The sequence below is a fragment of the Podarcis pityusensis genome (genome assembly GCF_964106645.2).
Source record: "Podarcis pityusensis genome assembly, chromosome: 5".
NCBI classification, from domain to species: Eukaryota; Metazoa; Chordata; class Lepidosauria; order Squamata; family Lacertidae; genus Podarcis; species Podarcis pityusensis.
The window spans coordinates 93433889-93456644 of NC_138032.1; the positions used below are offsets into that span (position 1 = coordinate 93433889).

Here is a 22756-nt window from a genome sequence, read left to right on the forward strand (position 1 = left end):
TTTTCTGACCTTTGTAAGAGGAAACTTCTGGATTAGGTTTGCATGCTGCTCTAAGGGACGCGGGTGGTGCTGTGGTTTAAACCACAGAGCCTAGGGCTTGCCGATCAGAAGGATGGTGGTTCAAATCCCTGGGGTGAGCGCCCATCGCTCAGTCCCTGCTCCTGCCAACCTGGCAGTTTGAAAGCACGTCAAAGTGCAAGTAGATAAATAGGTACCACTCCAGTGGGAAGGTAAACGGCGTTTCTGTGCGCTGCTCTGGTTCGCCAGAAGCGGTTTAGACATGCTGGCCACATGATCCAGAAGTTGGACAGCAGCTCCCTTGGCCAATAAAGTGAGATGAGCGCCGCAACCCCAGAGTCGTCCACAAATGGACCTAATGGTCAGGGGTCCCTTTACCTTTACCTTTACCTAAGCAACTAGGTGACATCGCTCCTTGCTGGCCATAGGTTCCTTTCCTTCTGCCTTTGATTTTGTCTTGCACTATTATGTCCATACTATTAGCCCATAGTTTCATCTCTACCCTATGCTACACTAGCTCTCACCTGTAACATAGCTCTCCAAAGTTGTATCATAGAAATCTTCAAGTTAGAAGGGCCAACCAGGGCTGTGCAGCCAAACTGACTGCTTTGGTACAGACTATGGAAGGGAATAGTGGTGTTTGCTTTGTGAACATTTTGCCCCTTCTGAAACAGACTTCCTTTCCACTAAACTCCTTCTTGGCAATTATTTGCAGCATTTATGAAAAGATGGAAAACTGTTTGCAAGGCAGTGAGGTCAGGGGAAAGGGGGAACACCTTGCTTGTTGTTGACATAACTGAACCAATGCTGTGTCACATTGTGATGCAGTAAAAATAAGGCAGTGCAAAGGAACAAGATTCACATTCAGATGTGCATCTGCAGGCAATTCTACACATTAGCACTTTGTTACTTTTAAAAGAATGCACATTTGAATAGAATATCACTGATTCTTGTAATGGGAATGTTATTTCTTTCCCCCTAAAGAGCAAGCGAGCAGGGAAAATGTGCGCAAAAGCACAGAAGACTGGCATGTGGGTTTGTTTATGAACATTTGTTGACTTCTACAGCAAAAACCAAAACTGACAAAAAATTGATGCAGCGCTACAAAGAAAGAGCTTGACTATTGTGTGTCTGCAATAGCCGCTAATGATTTCTCACATAATTGATGTATACAACATGCCTCCACAAGATGCTCCAAGATGACACTTTCAAATCCTGCTACATCGTGGAGATTACAGAAGAATGTGGCAATATTTCTTTTGTTTTGATGGATTCTCCTGCTTTAGGGGGAATTCTTCTAAATCTTCAGAATTAATCCTGGAAGGCTTAGAGACCCTGAACCTCTTTCTGCCTCGCTTTATATGGATGCTAGACTTCTGACTGCCTTCAGCATGAAAATAATTAATTCTGTTATATTGGCTTTTTGGAAACTTTCCAACGAAGTACCACAGAAATCCTTGGTTCACGCACTCACGCTTAGTAGAAGGGGAGGCAAAAAATTGGATAGCAAAATACGTTCATTGCAATCTAAACAGAAGTTCAGTGACAAACATGCCAGCTGGATGCAGGACAGAGAATCTGCTTGTGGGGTGGTGTCCTGCATATCCTTAGAACGTTTATTTGGCAAAGGAATGTATAAAGGTAAAGGTAAAGGGACCTCTGACCATTAGGTCCAGTCATGACCAACTCTGGGGTTGCGGTGCTCATCTCGCTTTACTGGCCGAGGGAGCCAGCGTTTGTCTGCAGACAGTTTTTCCAGGTCATGTGGCCAGCATGACTAAGCCGCTTCTGGCAAACCAGAGCAGCACATGGAAACGCCATTACCTTCCCGCCAGAGCGGTATCTATTTATCTACTTGCACTTTGACGTGCTTTCGAACTGCTAGGTTGGCAGGAGCAGGGACTGAGCAACGGGAGCTCACCCCGTTGCGGGGATTCGAACCGCCGACCTTCTGATCGGCAAGTCCTAGGCTCTGTGGTTTAACCCACAGCACCACCCGCGTCCCACCCTTAAAAAAATTCTCGGGACATGAAGCTGGGCTGGAGCCTAGGGTCAGTGTTCTTAAGTTTGACTTTCTGATTTTAATCTTCGCTTTCTGTTGAGGAACCAGCCATCACCCCTGACTGCTGCATGGCAATTACGCTGTAAATATCCTGCTAGGTTGCCTTAAGTCTCAACATTTGCCCTGTGCAGTCTCTTCGAACAGTGTTCCCATGATGGCAGATACAAACTAGACCCAGATGCAGTCAAGGTGCAGCTCGTTTTCAAAGCTCACAAAGTCTTCAGCTAATTATAAGAGAGTGTATTATTAGTGATTTTTGGCTTTCAAAAAACCTCTCACGTTATCAAGATCAAGTTGTTATTATTGCAGCAGTATTAGTGTTCTGGCATGCAGCATTCCTTACCACAGCACATTTAGAATCATAGAATCATAGAGTTGGAAGAGACCACAAGGGCCATCGAGTCCAACCCCCTGCCAAGCAGGAAACACCATCAGAGCACTCCTGACATATGGTTGTCAAGCCGCTGCTTAAAGACCTCCAAAGAAGGAGACTCCACCACACTCCTTGGCAGCAAATTCCACTGTCGAACAGCTCTTACTGTCAGGAAGTTCTACCTAATGTTTAGGTGGAATCTTCTTTCTTGTAGTTTGGATCCATTGCTCCGTGTCCGCTTCTCTGGAGCAGCAGAAAACAACCTTTCTCCCTCCTCTATGTGACATCCTTTTATATATTTGAACATGGCTATCATATCACCCCTTAACCTCCTCTTCTCCAGGCTAAACATGCCCAGCTCCCTTAGCCGTTCCTCATAAGGCATCGTTTCCAGGCCTTTGACCATTTTGGTTGCCCTCCTCTGGACACGTTCCAGTTTGTCAGTGTCCTTCTTGAACTGTGGTGCCCAGAACTGGACACAGTACTCCAGGTGAGGTCTGACCAGAGCAGAATACAGTGGCACTATTACTTCCCTTGATCTAGATGCTATACTCCTATTGATGCAGCCCAGGATTCATTGGCTTTTTTAGCTGCTGCGTCACACTGTTGGCTCATGTCAAGTTTGTGGTCAACCAAGACTCCTAGATCCTTTACACATGTACTGCTCTCAAGCCAGGTGTCATCCATTTAGTTTCTGTTTAAGTTATATTTCATTTCTGGTTTGAAGTCAGCTAGTGAAATATATAAGGGATGCGGGTGGCGCTGTGGGTTAAACCACAGAGCCTAGGGCTTGCCGATCAGAAGGTCGGTGGTTCGAATCCCCGCGATGGGGTGAGCTCCCGTTGATCGGTCCCTGCTCCTGCCAACCTAGCAGTTCGAAAGCACAAAGTGCAAATAGATAAATAGGTACCGCTCCAGTGGGAAGGTAAACAGTGTTTCCGTGCGCTGCTCTGCTTTGCCAGAAGCGGCTTAGTCATGCTAGCCGCATGACCCGGAAGCTTTACACTGGCTCCCTCGGCCAATAAAGTGAGATGAGCGCCGCAACCCCAGAGTTGGCCACGACTGGACCTAATGGTCAGGGGTACCTCTACCTTTAGTGAAATGTATAAAGCATCATGCTAACTAGAGACAGGGCACTGCTTATTCTAGCAAGCATTCTGGGCAGATTTCACAAAACAAAACACCTCAATCAGCATTTCCTACCAGGGGTAGAACTGCACATTGTAAGAAACAGAGGGGATAGTGCTGAGAAACTGGCCCTTGTTGGGCCTCGCCTCCATCATGCAACTTCCTTTGGGCCTAGATCTCATTATGTTGTATGTTTCATTGCTCTTGCTCCATTTAACAATGTGGAAGGAAAGGTGTTCAAGATAATGACATCAAGGCCAGAGTGACTTGTACTATAGAAGTGGAGGCGGATATCTGATATGGGCCTGCCATTTTTGTTGGCAGATCTGTGCTTCTTATTACACATACTTTTGCCTTTCTCACTCGCTGGATCATATAAGTTCTATTCTGAACTTAATAATGGAAAGCGTAATGCTGGTGGTCAACAAAAGAGGTTTAAAGACTGTCTCAAGGCAAATCTTAAAAAATGTAGTATAAACACCAACAACTGGGAAACACTGGCCTGCGAGCGCTCCAGTTGGAGAACAGCCTTTACCAAAGGTGTCATGGAATTTGAAGACACGCAAACTCAGAACGCAAGGGAGAAACATGCTAAGATGAAGGCATGCTTGGCAAATCCACACCATGATCAACTCCCGCCTGGGAACCAATGTCCCTACTGTGGAAGGACGTGTGGGTCCAGAATTGGCCTCCACAGTCACTTACAGACTCATTGTTAAAACCGTGTTTATGGAAGACAATCTTACTCAGCTATGAGTGATCGCCAAAGAAGAAGACTTTTGCCTTTGGAGGATCTTACATGTGACTCTAATCTAGGGGTTCCCATGTACTGTTTCAGAATATCTCCTCCTAACATACAGACAGGTAGAATTGCCCTGCTATCTCTTAGTTCTTATGGCCAAAAAGGACCAGTACAGGTGAAGAGGGAAAATCACACAAAGCTACACAGATTTCAAAACTGAATCCAATCAAGATGGCATTTTAGGATTAGGCTACATCAGTATTTCCATTCCTTCTCAGGGGCATGTTGCTGCATTTAACCACAACATTATTTTTTCTTGCAGTTAAAAATTTCCTTTCTGAATTCAGTGACTCTCTCTGCGAGTCCTGTTCTTTTAGCCAGTTTTGAAAGTATGCAAACATTCTCCACTGAAGTGCTCCTTTCATCTTCATTTCTGCCTGATGCCCTTTCAGAACAATCTCAACTGACAGCTTCAGTGCTGAGCATCTCAAAGAACTTCCGCTCCATGTGGGTGGTCTGCGTCAATCAGCAGTGAATCTGACAGCTGAATTTAGTGATACGTACTGTGCATCACAGGGAGAAGAAGGTTTAATTTTACTCTAGCGTTCCGTCTTTCTTGAATCTCATAGCCAGCACTAAGCATCTTGTGCCACATGGTAAAATTACAAAGATAGTGAGCCATTAATATTAAAGATAATCAGATTCACCTGCTGGAATATATATATATATCTAATAATATATATATATATATATATATATATATATATATATATATATATACCACACTGGAGGAATGGCAGATGAAATTGATGGACTATATGGAATTGGCGGAAATGACTGGCAGAATCCGTGACCAGGGAGAAGAGTCGGTGGAAGAAGATTGGAAGAAATTTAAAGACTATTTACAGAAATACTGCAAAATTAATGAATGTTAGAATGATGTTGGATTGAAGTTAAGTGGTTTCTAGCGGTATAGGTACAAAAGAATATGGAAAAATTGGTTTTTAATATGTAAAAATTTAATGTTATAATATATCAAGATTAAGATTAGGATTAAAAAGGAGGGAAAGAAATTGTTGGATTAACAAATTGAATTGGAATACAAAAGAGGGAGGTATGAGGAGGTCCGGGAAACAAGTAAATGTAAAAGAAGTGAAGAAAAGATGGAATTGTTTTTAACTGTTTTTTCTTTTTTCTACTTTGTATTTTTCCTTTTTATTGTTAATTTTTTTTATTAATGTGATTTTTCTTCTTTTGAAACTTTAATAAATATTATATATATATATATATATATATATATATATATATATATGTAATTGGAATAAAAATATTTGAATTGTACCTGAAGCCAGAAATAAAGAGGGAGGCCACTGATATTGGGTTGAGGGCTTTTATTTAACAATAGATTGCAGCAAGAACCTGAATCGCTGTGCAAGCATAGGTTCAGGCCGGGGTAGCCTTGCCACCTCCTCCTCACCTGTATGCTATAGGCAAGCCAAACTCTGCCCCAAGCACAAGCAATGGGTTTTCCTAAGTGTGTGTGGTGTAGTGGTTAAGAGCGATAAGACTCGTAATCTGGGGAACCGGGTTCGCGTCTCCGCTCCTCCACATGCAACTGCTGGGTGACCTTGGGCTAGTCACACTTCTCAGCCCCACTCACCTCACAGAGTGTTTGTTGTGGGGGAGGAAGGGAAAGGAGAATGTTAGCCGCTTTGAGACTCCTTCGGGTAGTGATAAAGCGGGATATCAAATCCAAACTCTCCTCATCTGTTGGTTAAGGGAGACTCATCTGGCACCCATCTCCCCAAGCCCCACGACTCCGAATGTATGGTTTGAGTGGGTCTCTGTGGAAGGCCTTTTTGCAATGGCGCCTCCTCATTTGCATATACTACCGTTAGGCGTTATTCTCTCTCCTGTTTAATTTCAAGCTGTTAAATTAGGTTAGTTTATTCTGATGGTTTTATGCAGTGCCGTATGGATATTTATTTATTTTAAATTTTTTGCCTTTACTTATTAACATCGTGAGTATTTCTAATTGTTCCTAGTATAAGGTTACCAGATTTTTGTTCAAGGAATCCAGGGTCACTTTAAAAAAAAAAAAAAAAAAAAAAAAAAAAAGACAGAGAGAGAAAAAAGTTATAAAAAAGGCTTGTTTGGTTTCTTTTAAAAAGAAGTAATATCTTCTCTTCTGTAGTCTTCTCTGTTGCCCAGCCTTCCTCTGGGCCCCAGGCTGTTCTCTTGGAGCCCTAGCAGCGATGGAGTAGGCTCGGGTCAGGCCTGGGCTCAGCCATGTGTCCTTGCCCTCCCAGTGCTCTCCTACCTCTCCTCCTCAGTGGCAGTGGCAGCAGCAGCGTGGCAAGGTCGGGGCTCCCCTCTTTTTTCTCCTTCCTCTTTCTCTTTCTCTTCCTTCTCCTTTTCCTCTCTCCTTCTCCCTGCTTCAGCTCTGGGGTTTTCTTGGTCCTGGAGTGCCGCTGGGCAGTTGGGTGGGTGGCCGCACGCTCTCGTGCCTGGCTTGATTTGAGTCACGGGGATGTGTGTGTCAGCAGTTCCCCCAGTTGACATGTCGGGCATCCCCAGTTTCCCCTTGGCAGCGGCAGTGGCAGCCTCAGCAGCCCAGAGCCAGCCTGGTAGCGCAGTTGGCTCTGGCTGGCTTCAGGAGCTGCTCGCTGCCGTGGCGCCCGCCATTTTGCCTTGCCAGAAGTCCCCATATGATGTGTCTTGTGCCGTTGAACCCATCATGCAACATTCATTCCCTACTAATAAATCTACAACACTTAAAATATAAATCCGGGGACATTAAATGAAATCCGGGGACATTCCGGGGGACGGATTTTGTCCAGGGACAGATTTGTAAATCCGGGGACTGTCCCTGGGAAACGGGGACATCTGGTAACCATATCCTAGTAGGTTTTTTTAAAAAAATGTTTTTAAAGAACAGGAGTAAGTTCTGCATGCTTTATAAAAGTTCTATAAGCTTTTTAGAAAAAAAGACTGCTTTGATACTAGCGGATGAAAAGAGATATTTCAAAAGCCTTACTCATTTCCATGTATTCTGGGGTCAACCCAGTGAAAGGTTCCAAGGCGTGGTCCAGCTCCCATTGCTGAGGTGGCTTGGAAGGATCAGATTCATTTGTCTTTGTCTCAGGCCTCTCATCCTTTAGCTTCCGGAACAGTTTTTTTAACTTACTGGGGAATAAAAAAAAATGTAGGCAATAAATTTAATTAAAACAGGTTGGGGATCTCAAACAGAGCTTTTAACAGCCTCACTAGTTGCCCAGGGAAGCAGCTTAAAAGAAAAGCATTATTTTTTGTTTTATGTAGCAAACATAAATGTGTGTGTGTGGAAGACGCTCAGGCCTCACTGGGTCCTTCCATTTCATCCTCACAACCATCTTGAAGCTGAGATGACAACAAGCCAAGGAGCTTTCTGGCAGTTCACCAGGGCATAGCTGTCAACGTTTCCCTTTTTTTAAGGGAAATTCCCTTATTCCGAATAGGATTCCTCGCAAGAAAAGGGAAAAGTTGACAGCTATGCACCAGGGACGTGAGGTAAGAGCTCTCTCTTCCTCCTCACTGCCTGAACTTATTTAAAGAATGTTTCGCATGCACCATACCTATGAGTAAAAATCCAGGTTAATCCACTGCTGCCAGGATCTTAACAAAGGGCCACGCTAAACCTTCCTCCCTGCAGTCTGCAATAAATCCCTTGAACCTGAAGTATGCGTGCTATGCAAAAGAGATTATGATGGAGTGATAGGTCTATTTATTAGCTACCTGTTCAAACAAAAAAGTTTTCTTTTACACCTAACCAAAGTGGGGAAGTAATGGCAGGTATTTGTAATAAAAAACCATCATTTGAAAACTTTTGAGGGTGGGGAGCTGGACTTACAGTGCAATGCCAGTGGTGTCCAAACTTTTTGCAAAAAGGATCAGATTCGATGAAGTGAAGGGCCACGAGGGCTGACCAAAGGGCCAACCAAAGTTCTTAAGCTTTTTTTTAGGATTGAAGTTGTTCAGGTTTTGTTAGGATTTTACCCCACGAAATAAACTGTCACAGGGGCCGGATTAAACTGACCGGCGGGCTGGATTAGGCCCCCGAAACGGACTCTGGTGCAATCCTATGGATGTCGACTCAGAAGTAAGATCCATTTCTTACTCTCAGATAAGCGTGTCTGATGGTGGTCTATTATTAGTAATGGTATTTGGTGGTGGTTGTTATTGTTTTGTTTTTTCTCTCCCCCCGCCCTTTCCTTGTTAACTTTGCAAATAAAATAATAATAATAATAATAATAATAATAAGTGTGTGGATTGCACCCCCCATATTCTTAGTTTTGTTAAGAATGGGAAAAAAGAGAGTTGGATCTCAAACTGGTGCCATATGGAGAATTGAATAAAGCGAAGAAAAATGCTCAATGTGCTTCGACGAATATGTCTTCATTGAGGTTGATGATTCAATCCCTTCCCCTGTTGCTACAAGGTGCTTTGCCAGTTTTAGTTCTCAAGTTGCTTTCAGATCACATCTGGGATCACATCTGAGGAAAGCATATTTGTCAAAAAAAGGGGGAAAGGGGGGGAAGCACTGGCTACTTCCATCCAGTATAATGCATTTGCCATTACCAGTCTGAGGTTCACTTTTCATTTTTGCTTTTCTGGCCATTACTTGTGCCACTAACGTTCTGTTTCATTCTTATCTCCCTCTGGTAGGCTGCCTAAAGTAACTATAATGAGAGCCAGTACAGATCATCACTGTGCAGACCTAAAATATGATTAACAAATAACCCCCGTGAGTACATTCTTGGCTGTGTGTCCTGGAAGCCCTGCTCCCTGCCTTGCAGGCCTTTTTCCACCTGGCCTAGGAGGGCGGGGACTGGACTGACTCCAGCTACAAAAGCTGAGACTGCTGGACAGACTCTTGGGCTGGGGTGTTGTTTGGGGTTCTTTGTTGGGTGGCACACACCACAAAAAGTGGTGGAGAATAGTTTGTAGATATTCTGTCAAAGTACTACTAAGCAGAGCTGGCCCAGTCATTAGACAGAGTGAGGTTGCTGCCTCAGGTGGCAGAGGCCCCCAGGCAACATGCCCAGCGGTTGCCTTGCCTGCCTTGCCACCTCCCCCAGTGGTGAAGAGCCACCTTGATCGGTGCCAAATTTGGACAAGATCATCATCATCATAATTTAGTAATTATACCCCGCCCATCCGGCTGGGTTTCGCCAGTCACACTGGGCAGCTCCCAACAGATTCAAAACAGAATAAAAATCAAACATTAAAAACTTTCCTAAACAGATGTCTTCTAAAAGTCAGATAGTTGTTTATTTTCTTGACATCTGATGGGAGGGTGTTCCACAGGGCAGGTGCCACCGCCAAAAAGGCCCTCTGCTTGGTTCCCTGTAGCCTCACTTCTCGCAGTGAGGAAACCTCCAGAAGGCCCGGCTTGGAGCTGGACCTCAGTGTCCGGCTGAACGATGGTGGTGGAGATGCTCCTTCAGGTATACTGGGCCAAGGCCGTTTTGATCAGACCCATTTTGACTGAGATCTCAACCAAAACTGTGAGAAAGAGATGTTGTGGAGTGTGCAAGATCTCACATGATTTGAGGCAAGATTTCACCCAAAATTGGTGTGACCTAGCCCAAAATTGGCTGTGATCACTGCCATGGCAGGAGGGGTCAGAAGCAGTGGCCCTGCCCGTTTCACCTCAAGCAGCAAAATGGGATGTGGTACCCCTGCTACTAAGAGATATTATTATTATTATTATTATCATTATATTTATACCCCACCCATTGGGCTGGGTTTCCCCAGCCACTCTGGACGGCTTCCAACAAAGTATTAAAATACAGTGGTCTGTTAAACATTAAAAGCTTCCCCAAACAGGGCTGCCTTCAGATGTCTTCTAAAAGTCTGGTAATTGTTGTTCTCTCTGACATCTGGTGAGAGGGTGTTCCATAGGGTGGGTGCCACTACCGAGAAGGCCCTCTTCCTGGTTCCCTGTAACTTGGCTTCTCGCAGTGAGTGTCCCGGCAGAATGATGGGGGAGGAGACGCTCCTTTAGGTATACCGGACTGAGGCCATTTAGGGCTTTAAAGGTCAGCACCAACACTTTGAATTGTGCTCGGAAACGTACTGGGAGCCAGGGTAGGTCTTTCAAGACCGGTGTTATGTGGTCTCAGCGGCCGCTCCCAGTCACCAGTCTAGCTGCCGCATTCTGGATTAGTTGCAGTTTCTGGGTCACCTTCAAAGGTAGCCCCACATAGAGCGCATTGCAGTAATCCAAGCGAGAGATAACTAGAGCATGCACCACTCTGGCGAGACAGATTTCACCGTCTTATGGAAACTCTCTTGACTTCCCTCACTTTTGCTCAGACGTCTTTGCCAAAGCATTCCGAAATACTTGCCTTGCATTCCTGTTACAGATAGCACTGAGAGGCAACCTTGTTTATGACAGAAGGCTCCTCCCAGTACTGTATCAAACTCCTTTTTCACACATATGTTCCTAAAAAATTGCAATATCACTCTTGTTTTTAAATGTGTTGCAAGTAATTTATGTTAATCATTTTACTCATAAGGAACTAATTTGTTACGGCACCTTTTCTCTTATGCTAATTAAGTTTGACCTCAGTTGAATTCACTCACTCATTCATTCGTTTGTTTGTTTGTTTGTTTGATTATTTGAGTATTGTTAATTTTGCTCACTACTATTTATACAGCTGATTTCCCCCCCCCCCCCCACACCATGGATGTTATATCAAATACTAATGTATTATATGATTCTCTCCACCCTCACCCCGCTTCCCCCCCCCCATATAGTCTCATGTATTGTATATTTTTCTTTGTCGTGAGACCTTTGGGTGGCAAGCAACTAATAAGTTTAAACAATAATAATAATGTATGCAAGCAATGATAATATTTCAGTAGGCTTTGGCAAATGGGATCATCTTAATAGATGGTCCTGGTTGCGGGCAGACCCTCAAACCGGTCTGTCCCCCCCGGCGTGGGTGGAGCTGTCGCCCTCACGCCGGGGTGGCACCAGAATCACCCAGGGCTATTGCCCAATCATGTCATGGGGTGATAGTGGGGGAAAGTATAAAAGCAGCCGTGTGACGTGTGCCAGGCTGCCAAACACCCGCCCACCCTCCCTTTAATTTAGATCCTTTGGCCTTGCTTTGGACTTTGACTGGTTGCCCGGCTTGAGTCAGGGGCTGCATAGGAATTTTTTCCATTTGGCAAATTGGCACGGGCCACTTGGTTTTTGCCTACCTCTTAGCAACCGTCACAACTTTGTAAGGTTTGGCGGTTAGGCATTGGCTTATGGTGAATGGTGGAGGAGATGTCAGCCATCGCCTCCCCCTCCATTTTCAAGGGTATTCCGTTAAAGGAAGCCGGGGCCTGATTCCTGTCCGAAGTCCGCTTGAAGTGTGAGGGCCATGCCAGGCCTCTGGGAACACCAGGGGAGACGCAGACAGGTTTCCCCGAAGCAGTTTCCCTTTGGGTGGTTTACCCTTACAGATTTCCGGCAAAGGGGGCAGGAGTCTGATATAGTCTTGCCAATGCCTAAGCCAATACCGCTCTCATTCCTGTAATCAATAAAGTTGTGGCCAAATTTTTGCCCCAAAACCTTAAACAAAATATCTGTGTCTGTGTGAATTTCTTTATTCTTATGGGGGGGGGGTGTCGGCTTGGGGGTCTTGCCACGCAAACCAAAAGTCACGACATGATACCTTACAGGAACAAGAGCATGAATGTGAATGAAATACTTACGGAACTCCAATTTCAAAGATGTTATTTTGGATCAGCTGCTTCCCCAGCATGATAATGCTCAGCTGAATGCAAAGCTCCATCAAGCAGCCTCCAGGAGCACACTAAAGGGCAAGAGAAAGGGCAAGGGGGAGACACAACACCACTAAGTAGAGGTTTCCGGAGAGTGGGTAATGCAGGGGGGGCAGCACCCGAAGTGCTATTGCTTGTCACTGCTGCAGGGCATTCAAGAAACTGGGCATTCCCACATACCGTATTTTTTGCTCTATAGAACGCACCGGACCATAGGAGGGGGAGAACAGGAAAAAAATTTTTTTCTTGTTCTCCCCCTCTAAAACAAGGTGCGTTTAAGGTGTGTTCAAGAGCAGGTCGGGGAACAGCGCAAAGGCTGCGCAGCCTTGCCGCTGCCCCCCGAGCTTGTGGGGCTGGCGGTGGGGGGAAGCGCTGATTTCCCCCACCGCCAGCCTCAAAGATTTGGAGCGCAGCTGCACTCCAAGGCTTGAGGCTTCAGGGACAGCCTTTCAAGTCTCCACAGTGCAGCGGGGTGCCTTCACCCCGCTGCCTTGCGGAGGCTTTGCACAGCCATCCCGAAGCTGGAACAGCTTCGGGCTGCAGGCTGCTATCCGCAAGCCTTTGGAGCCCGGCGGGAACTCCCGCCGGGCTCCGAAGGCTTGCGGATAGCTTCCTGAAGCCTGGAGAGCGAGAGGGGTCAGTGCGCACCGACCCCTCTCGCTCTCCAGGCTTCAGTGAAAGCCTGCAATCACTCCATAGGACGCACACACATTTCCCCTTCATTTTTGGAGGGGGAAAAGTGCGTCCTATAGAGCGAAAAATACGGTATTTGCCAAGCATCAATCTGAGCTTCAGGAAAACGGCAGCTTTATGAAACCCAACTGATAATAATGACACCCTTATATGTTTTTGCCTCCAGATAATCAGAATTAGAATATTACATACTTTCAAGCAGCACAGCAGATTTACGAAATATCTATTTTGGCGATGCAGGAATCTGTCCAGCTTCTCCCTTTTACTCATTCCCCCCCCCCCATCTTAAATCCAGTTCGTCCTATTTCTATACCAGTTTGAGTTGTGTGTGTGTATTTAATGAAAATTCAGCAGCCTTTATGTTTCTCCTGGTGCACATTTTTGTATGCCATTTTACCTAATGTAACACATTGTACAAGCAATTATCTGTAATAGAATGCATATATATATATACACACATTTTTATGCACACTTTCTCCTAATACATACTTCTGTGTATGTTTCTTGGTTAGTGAACTACACAGCAAAACTCAGAGAAGAGCATATTTTGAAGGACAGCTGTGTTCCCATATTATTTTGGATGCGTGAATTCAGTTAGATTCACGTTAAAGTGCAAAGCAAACTGAATCCCTCTGCCTTCTCTATTTCAAAGTAAGATTTAAAACCGGATACTTACCTCTTCCATTCGATAACCAGCAAATACATACACATAATGTCCGGGTCGGCCTACAAACCTGAGAACAAGCACACACATCTGGATTAAATCAGTATCAGAATGATTAATTAAAATAGCTTACTTTGTGTAGCCAAATGATCACAGAATCATAGAGTTGGAAAAGACCACAAGGGCCATCGAGTCCAACCCCCTGCCAAGCAGGAAACACCATCAGAGCACTCCTGACATATGGTTGTCAAGCCTCTGCTTAAAGACCTCCAAAGCAGGAGACTCCACCACACTCCTTGGCAGCAAATTCCACTGTCGAACAGCTCTTACTGTCAGGAAGTTCTACCTAATGTTTAGGTGGAATCTTCTTTCTTGTAGTTTGGATCCATTGCTCCGTGTCCGCTTCTCTGGAGCAGCAGAAAACAACCTTTCTCCCTCCTCTATGTGACATCCTTTGATATATTTGAACATGGCTATCATATCACCCCTTAACCTCCTCTTCTCCAGGCTAAACATGCCCAGCTCCCTTAGCCGTTCCTCATAAGGCATCGTTTCCAGGCCTTTGACCATTTTGGTTGCCCTCCTCTGGACACGTTCCAGTTTGTCAGTGTCCTTCTTGAACTGTGGTGCCCAGAACTGGACACAGTACTCCAGGTGAGGTCTGACCAGAGCAGAATACAGTGGCACTATTACTTCCCTTGATCTAGATGCTATACTCCTATTGATGCAGCCCAGAATTGCATTGGCTTTTTTAGCTGCCGCGTCATGATGAATATGGTTTTAAAATAAATAGAGGACCATTATATTTTATAACTAACTAAGGCTGCAATAGTGGAACGCGGGTGGCGCTGTGGTCTAAACCACAGAGCCTAGGGCTTGCCGATTAGAAGGTCGGCGGTTCGAATCCCCACGACGGGGTGAGCTCCCGTTGCTCGGTCCCTGCTCCTGCCCACCTAGCAGTTTGAAAGCACATCAAGTGCAAGTAGATAAATAGATACCGCTCTGGTGGGAAGGTAAATGGTGTTTCCGTGCGCTGCTCTGGTTTGCCATGCTGGCCACATGACCCGGAAAAACTGTCTGCGGACAAACGTCGGCTCCCTTGGCCAGTAAAGTGAGATGAGCGCCGCAACCCCAGAGTCGTCCACGACTGGACCTAACGGTCAGGGGTCCCTTTACCTTTTAAAGCTGCAATACGTAGGATTGTGTGTGAAACCCAAAGACAGCTAGTCCACCATTTCCAATGTCCTGGGAGGCTTGAGCCAGCAGGGCAGAAGTTTGGGTGGAAGAGTGACCCCCTCCCCAGTTCCCCTGCTTTCCATTGGAAGCTGGTGAGGTGAGAGGAGAGATGTGGATAGACTCCTGAGCATGTCTAAATCTCCCCCCAGCTTGAGTGTGTGTGAGGGGACCAAGGAAGCTTTGGATCCACCCCTTCCCGGTCTTTCCCTGGAATGTCTCAGAAACATCTCCCTGGGGGGCCCTACCAAACTCTGAGAGAGGATCCAATCTATCTAAGATTGCTGCCTTAGGCACACACACACACACACACACACACGCTTTTCCCCTCCCCCCTCAGTTTCAGATGGTAATACAACTATATTAATATAAAAAATTAAATTTTAAATTTCTTAAATTTGTTTTATTGCAAAGTGAATACATCAATGCAAAACCACACATAAAGAATAACATATAGAAAGAAAAAGTAGAGGAGAACAAGGGGAAAAAATGCAAAGAAAAATAGACAGTAAAAGAATAAAGAAAAGTATAATATTTCAAGACGATAAACACTATTGTAATGAGTATGAGTTACTCGTGCGTAAACTGGTGCCTCTCTAGGCTAATTTGCCTTGTTAAACCTTTCTGACTGCACAGCCCTTTCTCATCGTGGCTGCCTCAGTCGCTGGCAGAATCCGTCAGTGGGCGTTTCTTGAACCTCTTCCAACATAAAAGTTGTTTGACACCCAGTCTCCTCCTCCTCTCACTGTGCGGGAGTCTTCTGCGCAGGGAGGGCATGGGTAGCGGAGGACCTGTGCCCTCCTCACTGAGGTCCAGTGAAGAGTCCTGGAGCCCTCTCTCCGATTCCCCCATCTGCCCCCCTTTATCCCTGGTGTTGCGCTGATTTGCTTCCCCCTCCACTGAGCTGTTTCTCCCCCTGCTGCTGGGTCCTTCGCCAGCATCATCTAGGAGCCTCCGCTTCGCCTCTCGCTCCGATGTCAGTTCCCTGACAACTATTTTACAAAATAATAGGAATAATAGACTTCCATCACTCTCACAACACTTCCTTTCACATTTCACATTTTATCTGTATTTCAGTATTATTTTCATCTTCATATATAGATATGTATATATGTATGTTTCTCCTTTTCCATTCACGAGGTCATTCTAAACACAGCCAAATTTTTACATTAGAACCTTGTCTTTCTAAATAATCATTCAAGCAATTCCATTCCTTCTTGACTGTATTCATTGGCTTTGGGCTTATTATATCTGTCAATCTGGCTAGTTCCAAATATTCACATAATTTATATAACCATTCCTCTTTGGTCGGTACCTGGTTACTTAGCCACCAGTACTTAGCCACAGAAAGAAAGAATTTAGTATTTTCTTTTGGAATATCACTATTCAGTGTTCCCAAAAGATATGTTTCTGGTCTTTTGCTATGTGAAATTCTTAATAACTTTTTTATTTCTTCATGGATCATGTCCCAGAACTTTCTGATCTCTGGACATGTCCACCACATATGGAAGAAGGTTCCACTGCTTTCTGCATCTTCAACACTTACTACTAAGTGATTTGTTCATTTTAAATATATAAATAATGATGATATATTTAAATGATAAATATATAAATAAATTTATAAACACATATATAGTTGCAGATTTTGCCATTTGAAATTTTAAAAGTTTTTGTTATATAAAATAATAATATTATTCTTTGAAAATTGTTGTGACTCTCACTTCTCGATCCAGCCCTACAGAGAGCAGGAAGTCCTCTATTCATTTCAGTTAATAATAGGTAATTGAGAATTTTTAAATATTCACACATGGCTGTCTTTTCCTTCTCTTGTAGAAGGATAGTGTCTACTCCAGGCATAGGCAAACTCAGCCTTCCAGATGTTTTGGAACTGCAATTCCCATCATCCTTAGCTAACAGGACGAGTGGTCAGGGATGATGGGAATTGCAGTCTCAAAACATCTGGAGGGCTGAGTTTGCCTATGCCTGGTCTACTCACAGGTACAGGAAAGCTGCATATATGCATCTGTAGTAAATCAGAGTGATGTGTTGGAGAATCCTTCACCAATGTCTGTCACAACCCCCTTCTAGAGCAGTCTCCATGTGTGTGTGTCCTTGAGAAAAACACCTGCATACCCCCTTAACTTATAAGAGGGGAGGTGCTGGCATCTGCCATACTCCCTTTGCAACAGTCCGTTCCCAAGACACGAGGCATGAATGCAGGAACCCCACATGTCACAAAGAGCCCAGAGGTCTCTCCTGTGCTGAGCAGGCTGAACACAACCCACACCCTGTCGTGTCCATACGGAGAATTCACATGAGGGAGAATTCTCACTTCTCACTTGCCAGTGGGCTTTCTGGAGATAGCCAGGAGCAGTTTGATTCTCTCCATCTGCTTCCAGCCTCCCCCCAATCCATGCAGTGAGGTGTCATAAGCAGAACATATGCATATTGAATATTGCAATGTGTAAATATCAAATGTGCTGGAGAGTCCCATGGACTGCAAGAAGATCAAACCTATCCATTCTTAAGGAAATCAGCCCTGAGTGCTCACTGGAAGGACAGATCCTGAAGCTGAGGCTCCAAGACTTTGGCCACCTCATGAGAAGAGAAGACTCCCTGGAAAAGACCCTGATGTTGGGAAAGATGGAGGGCACAAGGAGAAGGGGACGACAGAGGATGAGATGGTTGGACAGTGTTCTCGAAGCTACCAGCATGAGTTTGACCAAACTGCGGGAGGCAGTGGAAGACAGAAGTGCCTGGCGTGCTCTGGTCCAGGGGGTCACGAAGAGTCGGACACGACTAAACGACTAAACAACAACAACAACAAATATCAACTTTCTGCTAAAGAATCATATTCAACCCACCTTCCTTTAAAAAATGCCACGTAAAAAATTGGTGCATAGGAGTTCACAAATTTCAGAAGGAAAGCTTTCATAATTAAATGCTCCTCGAAGGTTTTTTCTGTTTTGGGTATCTCTGTCGTGAAGAAAGCAGAAAGACAGGTGAATGGAAACAACTGGTAATTTATGTGACACACATTAAACCAATAAGCCATATTCTGTGATGAAAGGGGATGCTGATAAGTTTGCAAAATGTCATATTTACATCTGAAAGAAGGGTCAAGATCTGTTTGGGAGTACAGGGTTCTTAGCTTCCATGCTGTGCTCAGAGAGAGGGAAGGAAGTTAAACAATACACTTTCTCTCTGACTTGGGTTTCATCCTCAGCTTTCAGGTACTGAGTCAAGCATGGGTAGCCAACACCCACATTTTGTTTCTGTCCTACTGATGTTTACTTCATATTTCCTCTCCAGATCATAATAGTAGTAGTAGTAATAATAATTTCATTATTTATATCTGACTTGGTTGCCCCAGCCACTCTGGACAGCTTCCAGCAAAATATAAAAACACAACAAACATCACACATCAAAAACTTCCCTATACAGGGCTGTCTTCAGATCTCTTCTAAAAGTTGTAGTTATTTATTTCTTTGACATCTGAGGGGAGGGCGTTCCACAGGGCGGGCGCCACTACCAAGAAGGCCCTCTGCCTTGTCTCCTGTAACTTCATTTCTCTCAGTGAGGGAACCCCCAGAAGGCCCTCGGAGCTGGACCTCAGTGTCCGGGCTCATGACTTGATTATTGCAAGACACTCTACGCAGAGCTGCACTTAAGGCTGTTGTGGAAGTTGCAGAATGTGCTGCGGTCTGGCTGTTGATTGGAGCTTCTTATTGACAGCATGTGACCCCACTGTTGAAGAATCTGCACTGGTTGCCAATATGTCACAGGCCAGATTTCAGGTGTGACTGTTACACTTGGGACAAACCTTTCTTCATACATTCCTGTGCATTCTTTGATATCTGCTGGAGAAGCACTGATTACTCTTCCTTATGGCATCCAGAAGGAATTGGGCCTTTAGTCTACAGCACCTACAATGCGGAATTCATTGCCTTCGTATATTAGGCAGACATCCTGTGTCTAGTTTTAGACGGCAGCCCCAAAACAATTTTATTTACACAAGCTTACCCCGTCTTTCAACTCTGTGTCATGTTTTTCTGATATTTGCCTGTTGTGTTTTGATTTTATGCACACTGTTTTGACACCCTCCTTGCTTGATTTAGCAATATAAAAAATTACATGGAAGTAAATATGTGAAGGGACGCGGGTGGTGCTGTGGGTTAAACCACAGAGCCTACGACTTGCCGATCAGTAGGTCGGCGGTTCGAATCCCCGTGACGGGGTGAGCTCCCGTTGCTCTGTCCCAGCTCCTGCCAACCTAGCAGTCAGAGTGCAAGTAGATGAATAGGTACCAATCTGGCAGGAAGGTAAACGGCGTTTCCATGCGCTGCTCTGGTTCGCCAGAAGCGGCTTAGTCATGCTGGCCACATGACCCGGAAGCTGTATGCCGGCTCCCTCGGCCAATAAAGCGAGATGAGCGCCGCAACCCCAGAGTCGGTCATGACTGGACCTAATGGTCAGGGCTCCCTTTACCTAAATATGTGGCAGGCTCTTCCATGAGGCCAGAGACCATGTCTCAGTTGCCTTGCAATGGTGCTGGGGTTTCCCCACAGCCTTGGGCTTGCTTTTGCACAACTTCCAAGATTCAGATTCAGCAAGCAGTGGAAGAATGAAGGAATGCAAAAAGTCAGGGAGTGGGCAGTAGCCATTAGCAGTTAGCCATGAGATGGATAGGAAATTGTGTCAAAGCCTTATCACTTGTCTATTGGCAGTCTCCCTTCTGTGGATCTTCTGAATGGAAGTGGAACAAATCACAAAAGTGTGATACATTAACTAACTGTGTGAATCTGCCCTTGGCAGACAGGTGCTTGCAACTGTTTATATCTAGAACTCTTTTCTGAATTCTAGTCAATAAGGGTGCTTCTAGGTTGGTGGCTAATAACTGTTCTTTTGTAGTTAAAGGTAAAGGTAAAGGGACCCCTGACCATTAGGTCCAGTCGTGACCTACTCTGGGGTTGCGGAGCTCATCTTGCTTTATTGGCCGAGGGAGCTGGTGTACAGCTTCTGGGTCATGTGGCCAGCATGACTAAGCCACTTCTGGAGAACCAGAGCAGCGCACGGAAACGCTGTTTACCTTCCCGCCAGAGTGGTACCTATTTATCTACTTGCACTTTGATGTGCTTTTGAACTGCTAGGTTGGCATGGGCAGGGACCGAGCAACGGGAGCTCACCCCGTTGTGGGGATTCGAACCGCCAACCTTCTGATCGGCAAGTCCTATGCTCTGTGGTTTAACCCACAGCGCCACCTGCGTCCCTCCTTTTGTAGTTACCATAACTGGAAGCAAATTGTAACTGACTTGCTACATTATCCGGGATGTTGCACTCAGCTATGATCCTTCTATGTCCCTGCCCCTTCTTCTTCTTTAGTCAATAACTGAATAATTGAACCACCAACCTTCTGGTTAAAAGCCAGATGCACTAACCCATTGTGCCACATTACTGATACTATTGTTGAGGAATCCCTTATAAGCTTCTGGGGAATTTCAGCATTTTGCAAAATATAGTACAGTATAAAACTCCTGCTCTAGATTGAAGGAGGTTTGAATATTATAGAATGAATGAAAAGTCCTACTTTGTGGGACAAAAACAGTTACTGTACATTATTGGCAAGAAGCAGAACATATGCACTTATGAAGGGTGAAAAAGCATTACCCATTTCTGTCAACCATTTGGCAACCATTCCATAAATCTCATCTAGGATAAGGATCACAACAAGGTTAATGATGACAGCCGTTGCTGTCACCGTCACTCGGACGTTAGACTTGGTTGACTCGTTGGGACTCATGGATAGTGCTGCCGCTGTAGTTATCCGGTACACAATCACACCGAAGACCAAGGAAAACGTCAGTGAAATCTGAAAAGAGACATACAGGTATTCATTGAAATGGATACATTCATGCATTTTTGCATGTAAATCTACTTGCCGCAGTTAATGAGCTTGAGTGGCGTTAGAGAGCCCACATATTAAGCAGCTTCCTCTTTGAAAGGAAATGCTGTGCACATGGCTGGCCAATGGGTTTTCTCCATTGACCTTTTAGGTTTGGATTAAACAGTACTGGTGCGGGGCTGTCCCTGCTTATGCCACCACAGCATCATCCAGTTTGCTGATCTCAATTCTGAACTACATGGGCATAGGAGCACCACTAATTCTAGGATATTCAGTCCTGGCTAGAACTACCAAGCCTCAATTCTGCATGTGCCCCTAGAACACATGAAGAAATGTGGCTGCTTATCCTGTTGAGGGCATGCTGTCCTTCAAGGACTCTTTTGGTGACCCACACGCTAGGGTCTTCTGGTGAGTCTGCATCTCCATGATTGACAGTCTATGCCTTTGCTCAGAGAACTATTATTCTCCTTGTTGGATCTGTAAAGGATGACTGCTATTAGCATCTTTAAAGGTAAAGGGACCCCTGACCATTAGGTCCAGTCGCGGATTACTCTGGGGTTGCGGTGCTCATCTCGCTTTATTGGCCAAGGGAGCCGGCGTACAGCTTCCAGGTCATGTGGCCAGAATGACTAAGCTGCTTCTTGGTGAACCAGAGCAGCACACGGAAACACCGTTTACCTTCCCACCGGAGCGGTACCTATTTATCTACTTGCACTTTGACGTGCTTTCAAACTGTTAGGTTGGCAGGAGCAGAGACTGAGCAACGGGAGCTCACCCCGTTGCGGGGATTCGAACTGCCAACCTTCTGATTGGCAATCAGAAGCTTACTCCAACACTGGCAAGGGAACATCATCCTCTACTGCACTGGAAGGCAACAGGCTAGTTGACTGACGCAGACCAGCCACATGCCACTCTGCCTGGCACCTCCTTGGCACCTGCTCAAATGCTGCAATGCAACACTTGTGGCACCAGTGCACAGGACATGAGTAAAGCAACACATGTATATGTGCAATTTCTGCTGGAGTTTGTGGCCTGGACTGTCTCTCTCTCTGCCTGGTAGCTCAGTTAGGGTCTTTCCCAGTGATGCCTTTTGTGATGCATTGGGAGAAGGTGACTAGATAAGAGAACCAGGCAGTCCAGGGAGCAAAAAGCAAGTATTGTCAGTGCCTGGGTAGCAGCTCAGGAAGATGGTTATTGGGGAGTGGCTCAGGCAAAGAGCAAGAACAATGTCACCACTGTGCTCCAACATCCACGGTCTGAGATGTTCTGGGAGGGGCAGCCATGATCTGGCAAAGGAGCTGGTAAGTGAACCAATCCTGCACCAAGCACTGAATGTGGACTTTGTGGTGCAATTGACGTTTTAAACTTTTGCAATTCTTAGTCCATCACCAATTCAGTCTAAAAGAAGGATACACTGAGGGAAAACAGCAAAGGTAATGCATATGTTAGAGAATATTGATTCAGTCTGAAGATCCATGCAGTCAGGGCAAATTTAATATAGGCCACTGTTAAAAAAGCAAGGAAATAAAATGCAAAATTACCATAAATAAGATAGATGCAAAGTTCACCAGATAGCCAGGGGTACGGTCTTTCCAGGTCAGTTTTTCCTTCTCATCCTAGTACAAGCCACAATAGGGAAAACATCAGTTATGATACTAAGTAAATAAATAAGGTGAAAAGTTAAGCGCAATTTGGAATCAGTGTGATGAAATACAGTGCAATCATAAACAGTTTATTCAGAAGTCCCATTGGGTGTTATTCAACTAAGTTTTAAATACCTTAATCAAGTTTCTTAATTTCAATGGGTTTAATCTGAGTAAAACTTAGTTCACTATCACTGATGGATTCCAGTAGATCTAATAAGTCCCTAATAAGTGTGTAAATGATTTCTGCCTTAGTTGTTACTATGCCCTTTTCCTTGCCTTCAATTAGATTTTATCTGTTACTCTGGGTTTTTCTTAGTTTTTTTGTTTTCCCACTCTTAAATTCAGTCCTTCACATCTCCACACCATTTTTGTGATTTTTAAAAGTGCGCGTGAAAATTTATCAGTGTTTCAATGTGTCATTGCGATATTTGGAGAAGTGCACATTTCGGTGCTCTCATTCCCGTATTGTTTTGC

The 22756-nt window shown here is 44.9% G+C and overlaps 1 protein-coding gene across 2 annotated transcripts in view; it reads right to left on the reverse strand.

Annotated features, from left to right (window-relative positions):
* Positions 1–22756, reverse strand: part of ANO2 (anoctamin 2) — a 147690-nt gene that overhangs the window by 11283 nt on the left and 113651 nt on the right. For both annotated transcript variants that reach the window (XM_081005453.1, XM_081005454.1), the window contains 6 exons: positions 22178–22252; positions 20402–20603; positions 17599–17710; positions 13514–13571; positions 12076–12176; positions 7361–7509 (listed from right to left, as the gene is read on the reverse strand). In XM_081005453.1, the coding sequence (XP_080861579.1) occupies positions 7361–7509; positions 12076–12176; positions 13514–13571; positions 17599–17710; positions 20402–20603; positions 22178–22252 (697 nt within the window). The remainder of the gene's footprint in view (positions 1–7360; positions 7510–12075; positions 12177–13513; positions 13572–17598; positions 17711–20401; positions 20604–22177; positions 22253–22756) is intronic.